General features: G+C 44.6%; 1 protein-coding gene across 1 annotated transcript in view; it reads right to left on the bottom strand.

Annotated features, from left to right (window-relative positions):
• Window positions 1-18,059, bottom strand: part of LOC144505516 (spondin-2-like) — a 29,959-nt gene that overhangs the window by 10,900 nt on the left and 1,000 nt on the right. The window contains exons 2-5 of the mRNA XM_078231641.1: window positions 12,113-12,328; window positions 10,996-11,219; window positions 8,105-8,296; window positions 2,394-2,568 (exon numbers count right to left, since the gene is read on the bottom strand). Of these exons, the coding sequence (XP_078087767.1) occupies window positions 2,394-2,568; window positions 8,105-8,296; window positions 10,996-11,219; window positions 12,113-12,320 (799 nt within the window). The 5' untranslated portion in view covers window positions 12,321-12,328. The remainder of the gene's footprint in view (window positions 1-2,393; window positions 2,569-8,104; window positions 8,297-10,995; window positions 11,220-12,112; window positions 12,329-18,059) is intronic.

The following is an 18,059-nucleotide window of genomic DNA, read 5'->3' as shown; positions in this document are numbered from 1 at the left end:
ACTCACTGCTTGAAAGGGTGGTGGAGGCAGAGACCCTCTTAACATTCAGTATTTAGATGTACATTTGTGATGTCAAGGTACAAGGCCATGAGCCAAATGCTGAAAAATGGAATAAGAATAGTTAGGTCATTTGACTTTGACCGGTGCAGACGTGATGGACCAAAGGGTTTTTTTTTGTTCTGTGTACCTCTATGACTCAATAAACAGTGGCATTATATCATTTAAAAATAAATCATTCTTGGGATCAATGTCAAGGCGTTTATTGCCTGCTCCTAGCTGCCATTAAGAAGGTAGTGAAGGGCCTCTTGAACAGTTGCAATGTGTATAATGAAAGTACTTTCACAATGAGAATGTTCCAGGATTTTGATCCAATAATGATGAAGGAATGATGATATATGTCCGGGTCATTGTGATGTGATCGATCAGTGAGGATTTGTTTCTGCTGAGAGTTTGCAGATTGTAGCTTTTTGCTTCTAGGTCGGAAGAAACCGTCATGAAAAACAATTGACTTCCTGTCTCCTTTATTTGTAGTTTTGACACTTTGTAGGGTGACAGACACACAGCAAATAGGGCAGGTTTGGAGTTTTGCACTGGTATTCCCATTCACCCACCGTCACTTCAGGAGGGTGGATAGGAATGAGGAAACGTCAGAAAAACAACGTAAACAGAAGATACGGCATTTACCCGAAGTAAATATTTTCCTTTATGTTGCTCCAATGTTGGGAAATTTGTTGATGACATTAATATATAGCCAGCGGATTCAGACTGAACAGACTTCCCCATTCAGAGGGGCATCAATTTGGTGCCAAAGCAGGAGGCAAATGAGTTCCTGTGTGGATCAAATTCATCAGGTGAACTAGTTGATTTCTCATGCCTCATCTTTTGATTCAACAACTTACCATAGTGATGCTTGGACGTAGTTAAAAAGAGAAAGATTGAACTTGCTAGCAACCATCCAATACGTGTGGTCATTCTTCATTTGTGAATCTGGGCTGTGAGAGTAGGCTATTCCATCATGGAGGGCATCACAATTACTCCTGTCTGTGGTGCACTGGCACTTTATGGGCAGGGAGGAATTGTTTAATCACAGACTCTCCCACCCACCCTTCCAAAACCCTCACCATTAGCTCAGGGGCACTTGTACCACCTTTATTCTTTCCTTGTCTGAAATCAGCCAACTCAGTATTGACCAGAAATCAGCTTCGTTGGTTGCTTGTAGAAGCACCATATGCTCTGTGAATGCGGTTACTAACTGGGGAATGTTGTAGGGCACAGTACAGTAATTATAAACCAGCTGTAACTCTATGGGTTTTGTACAGATCCTGTTACACTGTTCTCCCCAGTGTGGTGCAATGTGCAGGAGGATTATTGAACTTCTGGATAAGTGACTGAACTTTAGATACAATATTTGGAAGGGTGGAAGGCCTGAATTTATCAAAGAATCCTTACAGTGCAGAATGAGGCCATTTGGCCCATCGAGTACCAACTCTCTGACAGAGTATCTTACCCAGGCCCTCTCCCCCACCCTAACCCATAACCCCACACACTTACCATGGTTAATCCATCTAACCTACACATCTTGGGACACTAAGGGGCAATTTAGCATGGCCAATGCACCTAACCTGCACATCTTTGGAGCGTGGGAGGAAACCAGAGCACCCGGAGGAAACCCACACAGACATGGGGAGAACGTGCAAACGCCACACAGACAGTGACCCAGAATCGAACCCAGGTCCCTGGCACTGTAATAACCATTGTGTCATCGTGCCTCCCATATGCAGCAAAATCTGAACAACATTTAAGCTTGGACTGATACGTAGCAAATGGCATTTGCATCACACGAGTGCCAGATGAGGCCATCTCTAACAAACAAGAATCCAGCTATCTCCCCTTGACATGTAATGGCATTATCATTGCTGAATCTCCCACTATCAAGTCCTCCTTGATAACACTTCACCTTGATAGCATGACACCTTTCATTACTTTGCTGATGATTAAGAATAGGCTGATGGGATGATTTGTCCTGCTTTTTGACAAGACGTATCTGGGCAACTTTTTCACATTGTTGGTAGATGCCAGTGTTGTAGCTGTATTAGAGAACAGTAGCTTGCTTAGGGGTGCAGTGAGTTCTGGAGCACAAATATCCAGTGCTGCTACTGTCAGGGCCCATACCCTTTGCAAATAAGTGTCAAGTATAGCATTAAGTGACTCTAAGCGAAGTCTTCTTGGCATTGGCACTCGCACATTTCGTAGCTTTACAGAATGATACAATGCAGAAGAGGCCCTTCAGCCCATCGAGTCTGCACCAACACAGATTGGGGTTTGCTGCCAACTGGACACTTTGAGAACGGTCACCAAAGTAAAAGCAGCTCAAGATAGGGGGACTGTCTTACCTGAAAACCTCTCAGTTTCCCTGCCACGAGGTATGAAGTTTAAGTTGTTAGTGGGTGTTTTTACTGCCTGCCAACTCTTCAGTTTCCGGAGTGTGACTCGTGCCATTGGTGGGAGATGTTGGAGTCTGGGGTAGTAGAATGAATTTGCGCCATGATTAGGAAATCCTGCTGTTATCTGGAAGAAGCAAACATTTAAAACATGGCATTACTGGAGTTATCCAATAATTAATCCATTTGTCCAGAGAAGGATAGAGAGAGAGAGTGGGAAACCTCTGCAGCTTTCAAAACATCTATTTTGTTGCTTATGTGGTGTCTATCACTTTAAGACAGCAGAATTGAGTCAGCTGACTTGAGGGACTAAGCGAGGAAGAAAGAGATATTTTCCTTCAGGAACCATGTTGTAAGCATGCAGGACTAAGATCAAGCATCAGATCAAACCCAAGATGGGATGCAATGCCTTATCTTGTCAGCTTGGATCTTGTTTGTCTCTCTTGTGGGGATCACAAAATAGATTCAATTGGATTTTGAATTGGGTTTTTGGAGTAAGCAAGGATTGGGTTTGGGTTTGCCCCATCCATTCTGAGCATTGGCTTTGTAACTCGAAGCTTGGAATAAAAAAAATTTTTTTAAAACTGGGCTCTGTCCCAGGTCAGCCTTCGTGCTACATAAACCTCCTTTACCAAGTTCTCTCATCAATAAATACCTTTTGTTTCAAACCAAGCCTGAAATCTCTTGACAATGCCATAACAGCCACAACATAACAATACAAGGAATTCGTTTCAGCAAATTCATGTCAAAAACATCTGGAGCATGGAAAATGAGGATGTAGCAGGTTCGTGCAACTGACGATTGATGAGTTTGGACCAATGAGAGACATGATGAAAGGGTTTGTATCTGAAATAGTTGCGAATGGTTTAGATTCATGAAGATGAACTTGGATCTATCAAGAGCCAGTTTTAACAAACACTGGTCAATGCACTCAATGAGATAATGGATTCCGTGGTATCTTGTAGTGTTATTGATGTTGCTTTTCACTTTGTTCCAAAGTAAGCTACCTATATCATTGAATTGTGTAGCAGACAAGTCCCCAGAGCCTGATGGGCTATACCCCAGAATACTGAGAGAGGTAAGGGAGGAAATTGCTGGGGCCTTGAGAGAAATCTTTGTATCCTCACTGGCTACAGGGAAGGTCCCAGAGGATTGGAGAATAGCCATTGTTGCTCCTTTGTTTAAGAAGGGTAGCAAGAATAATCCAGGTAATTACAGGCCGGTGAGCCTTGCATCAGTGGTAGGGAAATTATTGGAGAGAATTCTTCGAGACAGGATTCATTCCCACTTGGAAGTAAGTGGATGTATTAGTGAGAGGCAACATGGTTTTGTGAAGGGGAGCTCGTGTCTCACTAACTTGATTGAGTTTTTCGAGGAAGTGACAAAGACGATTGATGAGGGTAGGGCAGTGGATGTTATCTAGATGGACTTCAGTAAGGCCATTGACAAGGTCCCTCATGGCAGACTGGTGCAGAAGGTGAAATTGCATGGAATCAAAGGTGAGCTGGCCAGGTGGATACAAAACTGGCTCGGTCAAATAAGACAGAGGGTAGCAGTGGAAGGGTGCATTTCTGAATGGAGGGCTATGACAAGTGGCGTTCCTCAGGGATCAGTGCTGGGACCTTTGCTGTTTGTAATATATATAAATGATTTGGAGGAAAATGTAACTGGATTGATTAGTAAGTTTGCGGACGACTCAAAGGTTGATGGATTTGTGGATAGCGATGAGGACCATCAGAGGATACAGCAGGATATAGATCAGTTGGAGACTTGGGCGGAGAGATGCAGATGGAGTTTAATCCGGACAAATGTGAGGTAATGCATTTTGGAAGGTCTAATACAGATAGGAAATATACAATAAATGGCAGAACCCTTAAGAGTATTGATAGGCAAAGGGATCAGGGTGTACAGGTACACAGGTCACTGAAAGTGGCAACGCAGGTGGAGAAGGTAGTCAAGAAGGCATACGGCATGCTTGCCTTCATCGGCTGAGTTTAAAAATTGGCAAGTTATGTTGCAGCTTTATAGAACCTTAGTTAGGCCTCACTTGGAATATAGTGTTCAATCTGGTCGCCACACTACCAGAAAGATGTGGAGGCTTTGGAGAGGGTACAGAAAAGATTTACCAGATTTGCCTGATATGGAGGGCACTAACTATGAGGAGAGGTTGGAGAAACTTGGTTTGTTCTCACTGGAACGCCGGAGGTTGAGGGGCAACCTGATAGAAGTCTACAAAATTATAAGAGGCATGGACGGAGTGGATAGTCAGAAGCTTTTTCCCAGGGTGGAAGAGTCAATTACTAGCGGGCACAGGTTTAAGGTGTGAGGGGCAAGGTTTAAAGGAGATCTACGAGGCAGATTGTTTACACAGATGGTGGTGGGTGCCTGAAACTCGCTGCCGGGGGAGGTAGTGGAAGCGGATACGGTAGTGGCTTTTAAGGGGTGTCTTGACAAATATGTGAATCGGATGGGAATAGAGGGATGTGGTCCCCGGAAAGGTAGGGGGTTTTAGTTCAGTCGGGCAGCATGGTCGGTGCAGGCTTGGAGGGCCGAAGGGCCTGTTCCTGTGCTGCAATTTTCTTTGTTTGTTGTTCTTTGTTCTTTGAGTCCAGAATTGAGACAGTAATCAACTTAAAGCCATTTCCCTGCCTTGTCCCCATAGCCTTTTAAGTCCGAAAGATGTGCTGGTTCGGTTCATTGGCCATGCCAATATTTTTGTGATTGCTTTCTGATTTTATTTACAGGTTTTGTTTTAAACTGAATTCAAATACCTGAACTGCCTGAGTTTTCTGAATTATTTCCTGAATTTTTCCAGCAATGTAACCACTGTAGCTGTGCTTAAGCTGAGACTTCAACCACGGCGCAATAGTCTGATGTTTTCCCTGTGGCTCAGTTACCAGCTGAACCACACAGACTTTGAAGACTCCAGGTTTCATCCCCTGCCTGTACTAGGTTAACTCATCTCATGTGGCGCAAGATAACAATTTTTAAGAACTCACTGCTCATAGTCTTTACGCCCATAATGCATCATTGACTACTAATAACAATCAAGATTATCTGTTACGACTGAGAGTTAAGACAAGTGGCACAGTGGTTAGCACTGCTGCCTCACAGTGCCAGGGACCCGGGTTTGATTCCCGGTCTTGGGTCACTGTCTGTGTGGAGTCTGCACGTTCTCCCTGTGTCTCTGTGTGTTTCCTCCGGGTGCTCCAGCTTCCCCCTGATGCACTATCAATTACAACGTGGAGACTTCTGAGAGTGAGGGAAAACTAATAGGCTTTTATTCACTGAGAACAGGAGCACACCCTTGTAGCTGACCTGGTCTGAACTGAGGCAAGGAGGAGGGACCATCACCTTTATACCCCACTCTGGGTGGAAAGGGAGGGATCCCAGGTGGAAAGGGAGGAGTCTCAGGCCAGGTGCAGCATGGGTGTGTCCAGGTACATACATGTAGTAACAGTGGTTCACCACACCCCCCACAGGCCGAAAGATGTGCCGGTTTGGTGCAATGGCCATGCTAAATTCTCCCTCAGTGTACCCGAACAGGCGCCGGAATGTGACGACTAGGGGATTTACACGGTAACTTCATTGCAGTGTTAATGTAAGCCGACTTGTGACACTAATAAATAAACTTTAAAGTTGCTAATTTTTCAAATACTTATCAACTTCTACTTTAGAAGTTATTGCAAATTCTATTTCCATTACTGCTCCTGGTATAACCTTACATGTCCTAATAACCTCCCTCTAAAGAAAACAATTTTGCTCACCATTTACTTTGATCCTTTGGCGATGATTTTAAAATTATAGCTGGAATTCTCCAATCTCGCTGACGGCTGGGATTCTCTGGTCCCGCTGCTGTGAATGGAGATTTGGCTGAGGCCCAAACTCTCTGTTCTCACTGGCAGCAGTAGCAGGGCGTATAAGACCAGAGAATTCCTGCATATATCTTCTACTTACTGATTGATAAGTGTAAATTGTTTTCCCAGTTTGTCTTCTCAAAGCCCAACAGATCTTTCAACCTCTCTGCCAAATCTTCTCTTCACTCTGAAGTGAAAAGTTTCTTTAATTCTTTAGTTCCTGGGATGAAGGGCTTGTCTTATCAAGAAAGTTTGGGCCTGTACACATTGGAGTTTAGAGGAATGAAAAGTGATCTTATTTAAACACAAGAGATCCTGAGGGGATTTAACAAGGTGGATACAGGGAGGTTATTTCCACTTGTGGGAGAGACTAGAACTAGGGGACACAGTTTAAAAATAAGAGGTCTAGCGTTTAAGATGGAGAGAAGGAGAATTTCTTTCTCTTGAAGGGCCATTAATTCTCTTCCCCAGAAAGCAGTGGAGCCTGGGTCACTGAATTGATTCAAGGCAGTTAGACAGATTTTTGATAGACAAGGGAATCAAGGGTGATGGGAAGCAGATGGCAAAATGGAGTTGAGACCACAACCAGGTCAGCCATGATCTTATTGAACAGAGGAGCAGGCTCGAAGGGCAGAATGGCCTACTCTTCCTCCAATGCTCCTATATTCCTACTCTCTTCTTGACTGAAGCCTCTCATCCCTCATATTATTTAATGTAGATAAATGTTGTGGATGGGACCAAGCACGTGCCTACCATGTAGAGCTTTTAACTAAAATCTTTGGAATGGGAAAGGGACCTGGGTGTTATGGTATACAATTGTCTATAGTTCATAGCAAAAGCAAATTGAGTATTAGAGTGCATTTACTACAAAGTAAAAAGCACTATTGTGTCCTTGTTAAGGATCTTGATTAGGCGTCATCCAGAATAAGGATCAAATCTGGACACAAGATGGATTTGAATGAATCTGCAAGTGTTGTTGGTTTGGACAAAAGAAGATGCATTTGGATTTACCACGAACATGTTTTAACTAATGTTGATCAATACCCTCAGTGAAATTTTGAAATCCAGAGTTCTTTGCACTTGGCACGTCATAACACTCAGGGCTATGGGCCAAGTGCTGGCAGATGGGATTAGGTGGAGGTTCAGGTGTTTCTAATGTGTCGGTGCAGACTCGATGGGCCAAAGGCCCTCTCCTGCGCTGTATGATTCTATGATTTGCGGTGTTATTAATGTTGTTTCTCTACCTGTGAAAAAAAACATAAAGGAAGTTGGGTGATGTGCCTCATGGTCATTGTGGTCTCCTGGAAATTGTGTTTGATCATCTTAGAGAGGGGTCAGAGCTTTTGTAAGTTTATTTTTCTACCTCAGTCAAATGATTACAAGATGCTGCCGGGTTTGCATCACTGTGTGTCGGGTGGGGGGGGGGCGCGGGGGGGAGGGGGAGGGGTGTGTGTTCTGATAACAATGGTTCCATACGGGTCCTTGTAATATGTAAGAAGTCTCTGAACTTTATCGAAGTATTTGTTTGCTGGAATGGTTTGTAGTGTCACTGATTATTTTTCACCCTTTCTTTCAACCATAATGTTGACTCAAGTGGAAAATAATCTGAGCAATCAATTGGTACAGCTCCTAATAGCTGAGCGCAATCTCTTAACGGAGTGGAATTAAAGGCCACTAACCACGTATACTTTGCTTCTTTATGGAGAGTACAAAGCACTGTACGAAGCACAAAGTACTTCCTTTCCTCCACCTATTTTGTTCCTTAAATTTTATTACAAATTTGTAGTCAGAGGTCACGTTAATTACCTTTGTTATTTTGTCCTGTGGAATTGATGCAAAATTGGGTGAGGAAAAAGTGAAGCCACTGTCTGTCCCAGCATCATAAGGGTAAAGGTCAAGTGTCAATTCCTCCTTCCAGCGATTTCCCTCGCACAGAATAATGCTGTCACCACCAACAAACCAGTCAGGACTAGGGACTATCCGTACCATAAAAGACAGCTGAAGAAGAACCAACAAGTAAACCACAGTGGGAGGATACAACACTCTGTACAATCACACATCACCTCAGAATAGATATCCCCCCTCAATCCCCAACATCTTCTATTTGATTCCTTTAAGAAAAATACACTTTCAAATTCCAATTGAGTGAGAGATTACACAGTGTCTGGGTGGAATTTTCCTGTCCCGCTCACCCGGGAACCATAGCGGGTGGGGGGACGGACCATGCAATGATCCATTGACTTCGGGCGGGAATTTCCAACCGTGGGGCGAGCGCGGCCGGAAAATCCCACTCACTTGTTGGAAACACTCTTTATGGTTTGGTGTCTACATTGCTCACAGCTAAATGTCGGCACGGTAGCACAGTGGTTAGCACTGCTTCCTCACAGCACCAGGGACCCGGGTTCAATTCCCGGCTTGGGTCACTGTCTGTGTGGAGTTTACACATTCTCCCCGTGTCTGTGTGGGTTTCCTCCGGGTGCTCCGGTTTCCTCCCACAGACCAAAGATGTGCAGGTTAGGTTGATTGGCCATGCTAAATTGACCTTAGTGTCGGGGGGATTAACAAGGTAAATATCTGGGGTTACAAGGCCTGGGTGAGATTGTGGTCGGTACATACTCGATGGGCCGAATGGCCTCATTCTACACTGTAGGAATTCTATGAAATGTCAGACCTGAAGCTAACTACTGCTTGCTGCGACAGGGTGTTGGGAATAAAGCCAAATTTTTAAACTTGGGGGCGATTTTACCATTTTGATTCTAAGTGCTGAATCTGGGCGTAATTCAGATCTGACTTTGAAACCTGTTCTCAGGCGCCCCCATACACACTCAGCCGGAAAAAAAATCACGAGTCTGAATCACGCTGTGGGCGGGGCTTATCGCGCCCGAAGCACTGCTGCTCCAATCGGAGCCTTCAACTGTGCATGTGCGGTGAATAAAAATTTGAAAAACGCTCCCCTGTCACATTGCTCCCGGGCCACAAAAGGTGGATAAAGCAGCCCGGGAGCAAAAAGCGGGAACGATGGCCCCCACAGATATCGCCCCACCCCCACAATATAACTGACCTCTTATCCACCCCCCCCCAACCACTACCCAGACCGATTGCGACCCCCTGCCCCCTTTCCCCCTCAACAATCACCCGCAGAGTGGCAGCGGACCCCCCCTGCCCCCTCCCACAAGAGAATGATCTGACCTCCTCCTCCTCCCTCCCCCCACCAGAGAATGATTGGGTCCTCCCTCCACCAGCAATACATCCGACCTCCCTCCTCCTCCCCCGCAACCAGAGAACCATCTGACCTCCCTCTGCCCCCCCCCCCCCCGCACCAGAGAATGATCTGGCCCATCTCCCTCCCCTTCCCTCCACCCTCCACCCCCCATCACCGATCTGAATTAGAGAGCCGTTGGAAGCTCTGAACTTACCTCTTCAGAAGCTGGAATGCCCTAAACAGACCTTTGCCGAGCATGTCTGTTTCGTGGCAAATCTGGATGGGCAAACACGATGGTAAAATGGGAAATGCAGGTAAGATTGGGCATCTAGCTCATTAAGTCAATTTTAATGCATGCAAATGCATTTAAATTAGCATTGCGCTTGTTTAGGACACGGTTTCGATCGCGGCCATTTTCGGGCCTTAGTAAAGTGGGAATCTGCGCAGACATGGGCGCGGATCGCGCTATCTGCCTCACGCCCAATTTTACCAAGTTTTCGCGCCCTAAAAATCGGGCCCTTAGTGATCAGAATGAGATCAATTTGCTTGAATTTACCAACACCTAAATTTAGTTAAATTCAAGTATCAGGTTGAGATTAGCATGGTCCTTTACTTTTTATTAATTTATGGGATGTGGGCATCACTGGCTGGGCCAGCATTTATTGCCCATCACTCGTTGCCCTTTAGAAAGTGGTGGCTGCAGAGCCTGAGTTTTAGATACACCCACAGTGCTGTTAGGAGGGGAGTTCCAGGACTTGACCCAGCGACAGTGAAGGAACGGCAATATATTTTCCAGTCGATGATGGTGACATGGAGAAGAACCTCAAGATGGTGGTGTTCCCCGGCATCTGCTGCTCTTGTAGATGGTAGCGGTCGTGGGTTTGGAAGATGCTGCCGAAGGAACATTGGTGAGTTTCTGCTGTACATCTTGTAGATGGCACACATGACTGCTACTGTTCATTAGTGGTGGAGGATGTGAACATTTGTGGAAGGGGTAGCAATCAAGCAGATGCTTTGTCATAGATGGCGTCGAGCTTCTTATGTATTGTTGGAGTTGCACTCTTCCAGGCAAGTGGAAAGTGCTCCATTTAGAGAAGCCAGAGGTTTCCAAACTACAGCCTGTGGACTACAATTGCCTAAACCCAACCCACAAAGCCCAAGCAATTCAATCCTCTGTGATTGTTCCTCATTCACTGGTTTGTCCTGTTTGAATTTTTATGGGCCTGTAGATTTAGAAAGAGTTCATTTTAGGTTAGTGTTGCCTTATTGTATTAGTATCAGCAGCTTGAGGCATCTGAATGTGAATTGTAATAACTTTCATATGTAGCTATGTGTATCTGAGAGACAAATAGACGAGCAGGTCTGCACTGGGCTCTGTGCTGCCCCCATTGGCATCTCAATATAATTTTCTCATGACATTCTGTGCTTCCATCAAACCAGGTGAGCCAGCTGTCTACCTTATACACACAGAAACATTGCTTCACCAATTCCTTACCAGCGGATGTGTTGGATAGACTGTAAGTTTAGTTGATCTCTGTCCTATCCCAGTCGGAATGGCTGGTGCTTCGAAGAACCCAGCAATGCTGTGCATCTTGTTCTTTGCTTTCTCTGTCTCGTGTGTTAGTGTAGCATGTGATCCTCTTTCTGCGTATTCCCGTACTCCAGGGCTGGCCAGGGAATCCAACTGCCAGAGCTGGTATTTGTCACTATGAGTGACGGCTGCATTGGAAAATAAAGCTATTAACTCAGCATTTATTAAATCATTGAGTAAGTTCCTCGATAGTTGATTAAGATGGTGAGCAGCTAAGCCACTCAGACCAGGAAAGATTAAACAGTTACTCTGCTGTAAATCTTTATGCGTTTGGATAAAACAGATTCGAGTGTAGCACGAGCCTGCTTTGCATTTCTCTTGATCTTTAGTTTAAATGGATTGCCAACTCACTATCAACTCAGAGTCAGTTTTATAGCACAGAAAGAGGCCCTTTGGCCCATCATGTCTGTGCTGGCCATCAAGCACCTATATATTCTAATCCCATTTTCCACCACTTGATCCATAGCCTTTGATGCTATGGCATTTCAAGTGCTCTAAATGCTTTTTTAAATGTTGAGAGTTCTCACCCCTACTACTGGCAGTGAGTCCCAGATTCCCACCATCTCTGGGTGAAATGGTTTTTCCTCAAATCCCCACTAAATCTCCTGCCCCTTATCTTAAATCTATCCCCTGGTTATTGACTCCTCTCCTAAAGGGGAAAGGTTTCTTCCTATTTGCCCTATCTACATCCCTCATAATTTTGTACACTTCAATGAGATCCCCCTTTAGCCTTCTCTGCTCGAAGGAAAACAACTCCAGCCTATCCAGCCTCTCTTCCTAGCTGAAATTCCCCAGTCCAGGCAACATCCTCGTGAATCTTCTCTGCACCTTTTTCAGTGCAATCACATTCCCCCAGTTACCTATTGCCCCATTGCCCAACTCCCAACGCCCCCCCCCCCCCTCACACACACACACACACACAGCCTTTCTCCCACGCAGCCCCATCCTAGCCCCCAACTTCTCCCTGTCCTTTTACACATTGCTGCTCCATTATTTTCCAGCATGGCGTTTCTCCTCCTACCTATGAGAGGTGACCACTGTGCAGGAGGCCTGTAAAGTGGGTACTGCTTGGGGAAGGCACTGGCACTCCATTTGCCTTTAAACACCAGCGAATATGAGGCAGCACTGTGAGCTGAACAAGACAGGACAGAGCTGCCATCAGTGAGCGCCGTAAGGAACAGCAACAGCTCCAGGACATTCCAAAGCCACAAACAGATGAGAGGCTCCATTGGAATACCTGCATGCGGGAGAGGGAAAGAGGAAAAATGATACCACATTGTATTACACTGTTTCCATTCATTAACAGGTCTTTGTGAAGAAACATAACCTGCTATTAATTAGACGCACCAATGTGGGGAAGACCGAGGCCATGAGGAGTGGGCAGTAATGCACAGGATACAGAGAGAGTAATGCTTCAACAGAAAGGCAGCAGAATTTTATTTGAAAACCTTTTGAAACTAATATTCCCTGATGTCAAGATTGAGATGGACCGAGAAGCTGATTATCTACCAAAAAAATGACATTTTTAAAGGAGTTAAAAGTGTTTGTTTCAAGTGTTGAGTTAAAAATTAATCTCCATGTTACTTGACCAGCTCTCCTCCCCCTTGGCTCATGATTCCCTGATATTTGGAGAGGTGTTTATTTGACAGTGGTGGTGGGTTCAGTCCATGAGTCAGTCACGTATGGAAATAATAGGCATCAAGATCATTTCCAGATGATAAGGATGATTAAAGTCAGATTTTAAATGCCAGTATTAGGTTTTTTGTTTCAGGTGTTTTCCAGGCGCTATTTTTAGCATCAAAATCTCATGAAAATTAAAAGGGGAGAAAATAATTGGGCCTCAAAATCCGGGTCAATTTATAGAAAATCAGTATTTACTGGGAATATCATTGAAGGATTATAAAAAACGTCACGGTCTAATAACTGAGAGCACATATCGCCAAAGTGAAACACAGAAGCTGGAATATTTCCCCAGCGTGTAGAGGAAAAGAGATTACTTTTGAGAAATCTTAAAATTCAGAGTTGTTAGCATTGGCCTATTCAAACAGATCGCATCAAAACATGCTGGGATCGACACTTATTTTTAACCCTTTAGTATTGAACGTTGCCTGAGTAGAGTGGAGAAAGGAATATCTGGCAAGCCCCAAACAGAACCCAATGGATTTTACTTACATTTATTTTAAAACAAAGAACAAAGAACAATGAAAAGTATAGCACAGGACAGGCAATTCGGCCCTCCAAGAATGTGCCGATCATAATGCCTTAACGAAAAAAAAACCTTCTGTCCTTACTTGGTCCGTATCCCTCTATTCCCTCCCTATTCATGTATCTATTCCGATGCCTCTTAAAGGTTGCTGATGTGCCTGCTCCCACCACATCCTCTGGCAGCGCGTTCCAGGCACTCACCACTCTCTGCGTGAAAAACTTCCCCCGCACATCTCCCTTAAACTATTCCCCTCTCACCTGTGCCCCCTTGTAATTGACACTTCCACCCTTGGAAAAAGCCTCTGACTCTCCATCCTGTCTATGCCTCTCATCATTTTGTAGACCTCTATCAGGTTTCCCCTCAGCTTCCGTCTTTCCAGTGAAAACAATCCTAGCTTATTCAACCTCTCCTCATAGCCAACGCCCTCGAAACCAGGCAACATCCTGGTGAACCTTCTTTGCACTCTCTCCAAAGCTTCCACATCCTTCTGATAGTGTGGTGACCCGAACTGCAGGCAATACTCCAAATGCAGCCTGACCAAGGGTTTATATAGCTGCAACATGATTTCCCAACTCCTACACTCAATGCCCTGGCTGATGAAGGCAAGCAAGCCATATGCCTTCTTAATCAACTTGACCACTTGTGTTGCCACTTTTAGGGAACAGTGGACCTGCATGCCCAGATCCCTCTGTATGTTAATGTTCCTAAAGATTCTGCTATTTATAGTATAATTCGCGCCTAACTTTGATCCTCCAAAATGCATCATCTCGCAGTTGTCCAGATTAAACTCCATCTGCCATTCCTGTGCCCAAGTCTCCAATCTATCTATATCCTGTTGTATCCTCTGACAATCCTCGGCACTATCAGCAACTCCACCAATCTCCATGTCATCTGCAAACTTACTAATCAGACCCCCTACATTTTCCTCCAGATTATCTATATATATGATAAACAACAGAGGTCCCAGCACTGATCCCTGCAGAACACCACTAGCTACAGATCTCCATTCTGAAAAACACCCTTCCACCGCTACTCTCTGTCTTCTATAACCTGTTGGACTTTAACCTGGTGTTATGAGACTTCTTACTGTGCTTACCCCAGTCCAACGGCAGCATCTCCACATCATTCTATAACCAAGCCAGTTCTGTACCCATCCAACCAGCCCGCCCCGACTCCCATGGGATTTTAGTTTTTGTACCAGTTTGCCATGTGGCACCTTATCAAAAGCCTTGCTAAAGTCCATATAAACTACATCCACAGCCCTTCCCTCATCAATTTTCTTTGTCACCTCTTCAAAAAACTGAATCAAGTTGGTGAGACATGACCTTCTCCATACAAAACCATGCTGCCTGTCACTAACTAGCCCATTTTCCTCCAAATGTGCACTTATCCTGTCCCTCAGTATCTTCTCCAAAAGCTTCCCCACACTGATGTCAGGCTCACTGACCTATAATTTGCTGGATTATCCCTGCTTCCTTTCTTAAACAAGGGAACAACATTGGCTATTCTCCAGTCCTCTGGAACCTCGCCTGTGGTCAAAGAGGATGTGAAGGTATCTGATAAGGCCCCAGCTTTTCTCCCCTTGCCTCCCGCAGTAACCTGGGATAAATCCCATCCGGCCCCGGGGACTTGTCTACCTTAATGCAATTTAGGATACTCAACACTTTCTCCTTTGATATATTGACGTTCTCAAACCTATCCCTGACCTCAACATCTGTCATGTCCTTCTCCTTGGTGAATACCAATGCAAAGTACTCATTAAGGATTTCACCCACTTCCTCTGGCTCCATGCATAACTTCTCTCCATTATCCTTGAATGAGCCTACTCTTTCTCATGTTACCCTCTTGCTCCAGTGGGTCCCTGTACCAGCCACCCTGTCCAATCTTTTCTACAATCTGCCCACAGAATGAATGATGTTTAACGCCCAGGATGATTAAAATCCCACAAATCACAACACTTCACACCATGGACAACTAGCCCTGTAATCTATTGAACAATGGGTACAAGTGGCTTTGCTTTGAAGCACAGGGATTCTCTCTTTACAACTTTGGATGGCATGGTGGCACAGTGATTAGCACTGCTGACTCACAGCGCCAGAGACCCTGGTTCAATTCCTGGCTTGGGTCACTGTATGTGCGCAGTCTGCACGTTCTCCCCATGTCTGCATGGGTTTTTTCCGGGTGCTCAGGTTTCCTCCCACAGTCTCATTGGCCATGTTAAATTCTCCCTCAGTATACCCGAACAGGTGCCGGAGTGTGGCAACTAGGGGATTTCCATAGTAATTCCATTGTAATGTTAATGTAAGCCTACTTGTGACACTAATAAATAAACTTAAACTTGTGCCCATCCAAAAACACTGAAGAACTGAATGATTTCTACAGGCAATATAATCTCTAACTTGATACTGCTTGAGCTTAAGATAGGGCAGTGGGACTACTTAACCCATATCCAACCAGAAAGACAGAAAAAAAAGACCTCTGCAAAATCACCATAAATGAGCTTTGTCACTGACACAATTAAAACACTTAACCTCGTTGAAATAACAGTTATATTGTACACATGTTGTACAGTTACCATAGCTCCATAGAGGTAAAGAAGGAGATATCCTGATCCTGCTGAATAAACAGGAACACCTGTAGATTACAAGATGATTAACATATGATAATGTAAAAGTAAGTTCAGTCACACTGTTCACTCTCCATATCATAGCTGGGGTCATAGATAAGCTGCAAAGCTGGGCTGAGAGGTGGCAAATGGAGTTTAATGCGGAAAAGTGTGAGGTGATTCACTTTGGAAGAAGTAACAGGAATGGGCTAATGCTAATAATACTTGGTAGTGTGGATGAACAGAGGGATCTGGGTGTCCATGTGCATAGATCCCTGAAAGTTGGCACCCAGGTTGATAGGGTTGTTAAGAAGGCGTACGGTGTGGATAGCTTTTATTGGTAGAGGGATTGAGTTTCGGAGCCAGGAGGTCATGCTGCAACTGTACAAAACTCTGGTGCGGCCGCATTTGGAGTATTGCGTACAGTTCTGGTCGCCGTATTATAGGAAAGATGTGGAAGTGTTGGAAAGGGTGCAGAGGAGATTTACCAGGATGTTGCCTGGTATGGTGGGAAAATCGTATGAGGAAAGGCTGAGGGGCTTGAGGTCATTTTTGTTAGAGAGAAGAAGGTTAAGGGGTGACTTAATAGAGGCATACAAGATGATCAGAGGATTAGATAGGGTGGATAGTGAGAGCCTTTTTCCTTGGATGGTGATGGCTAGCACGAGGGGACATAGCTTTAAATTGAGGGGTGAGAGATATAGGACAGATTTTAGAGGTAGGTTCTTTACTCAGAGAGTAGTAAGGGCGTGGAATGCCCTGCCTGCAGCAGTAGTGGACTTGTCAACATTAAGAGCATTCAAATGGTTATTGGATAAACATATGGATGATATTGGAATAGTGTAGATTAGAGGGGCTTTAGATTGGTTTCACTGGTCGGCGCAACATCGAGGGCTGAAGGGCCTGTACTGCGCTGTAATGTTCTATGTTCTAGAGGGGCGGCTTTTATTGCAGATAATACAATGAGTTGCCTGTACACAAAATGCGAGTGCATATGTTGAGCACTAAAACCTTATATGGGAGTACTCCTAGATCCTACTTATATTTCATCAGAGAGTTATCCATGTTTACCAGAGGCCCCAGCAACATTGAAACTGCCTTTTCCACAGCTGTATTTCACCAGTTTTTTACAATTTGCCATCCAGGCAGAGCAGTTTTATTCCTGCTTCTTTTTCCTGGCTGCTAAGCGTTAGAAGCATTTGTGATCTTGTATGATGTGGGTCGTGTCTGTTATGCATGGCACATGAAACATACAGCTTGTAACACACATAAATAGCATAAAATAATGACTCACTTTTATGCAACAACAGTTACAGCCCTTGGACTCCCCAGTGCACTTTATGGCCAATTGAGTGTTTTTGAAGTATATTCACTGATGTAATGTAGGAAATGTGCATGTAGCAAGGTCCCACAAATTGTAATTTAAAGTTACCCACAGTTATAGCGATGCTGCTTAATGGATAAATATTGGAAAACTCCTGAACGCTTCATCCAAATACTGCCACAGAATCTTTTACATCTACAGCAGAGATCAAACTGGGCCATGATTCATCCCAAAAAAGGGATACCTCCCACAGAGTGACACAGAAGTGAAAGTCTAGATGATGTGCTCAAGTCTCTAGAGTGGGACTTGAACACAAAACATTACGGCCCAGAAGTAAAAATCAGGAGAAATTCATTTTCCAATAAGTTTGCCCACTAAAAACATTGATTTGTTGGAAATCAGCAAAGGCAACTTTAATGATCCTTGCATGATGTTAATCCGCACTGAAGTTCTGTCATTAGTATCTTTTTTATTGCCTCCCACAGGACACTGAATCATAGATTCCTTACAGTGCAGAAGGAGGCCATTCAGTCCATCAAGTCTGCGCCGACAACAATCCAACCCATGTAATCCCCCCTGACACTAAGGGGCAATCCCACCCAGACCTGCTCCCCATAACCCCAAGTATTTACCCCGCTAATCCCCCAACCTACACATCTTGGGACACTAAGGGGAAATTTAGCATGGCCAGTCCACCTAACATGCACATCTTTGGAGTGTGGGGGGAAACCAGAGGAAACCCACGTAGACACGGGGAGAATGTACAAACTCCACACAGACAGTCACCTGAGGCCGGAATTGAACCCAAGTCCCTGGGCTGTGAGGCAGCAGTG

This window comes from Mustelus asterias, chromosome 16 (assembly GCF_964213995.1).
Source record: "Mustelus asterias chromosome 16, sMusAst1.hap1.1, whole genome shotgun sequence".
NCBI lineage: Eukaryota > Metazoa > Chordata > Chondrichthyes > Carcharhiniformes > Triakidae > Mustelus > Mustelus asterias.
This window is presented reverse-complemented; position numbering and strand designations above follow the sequence as displayed.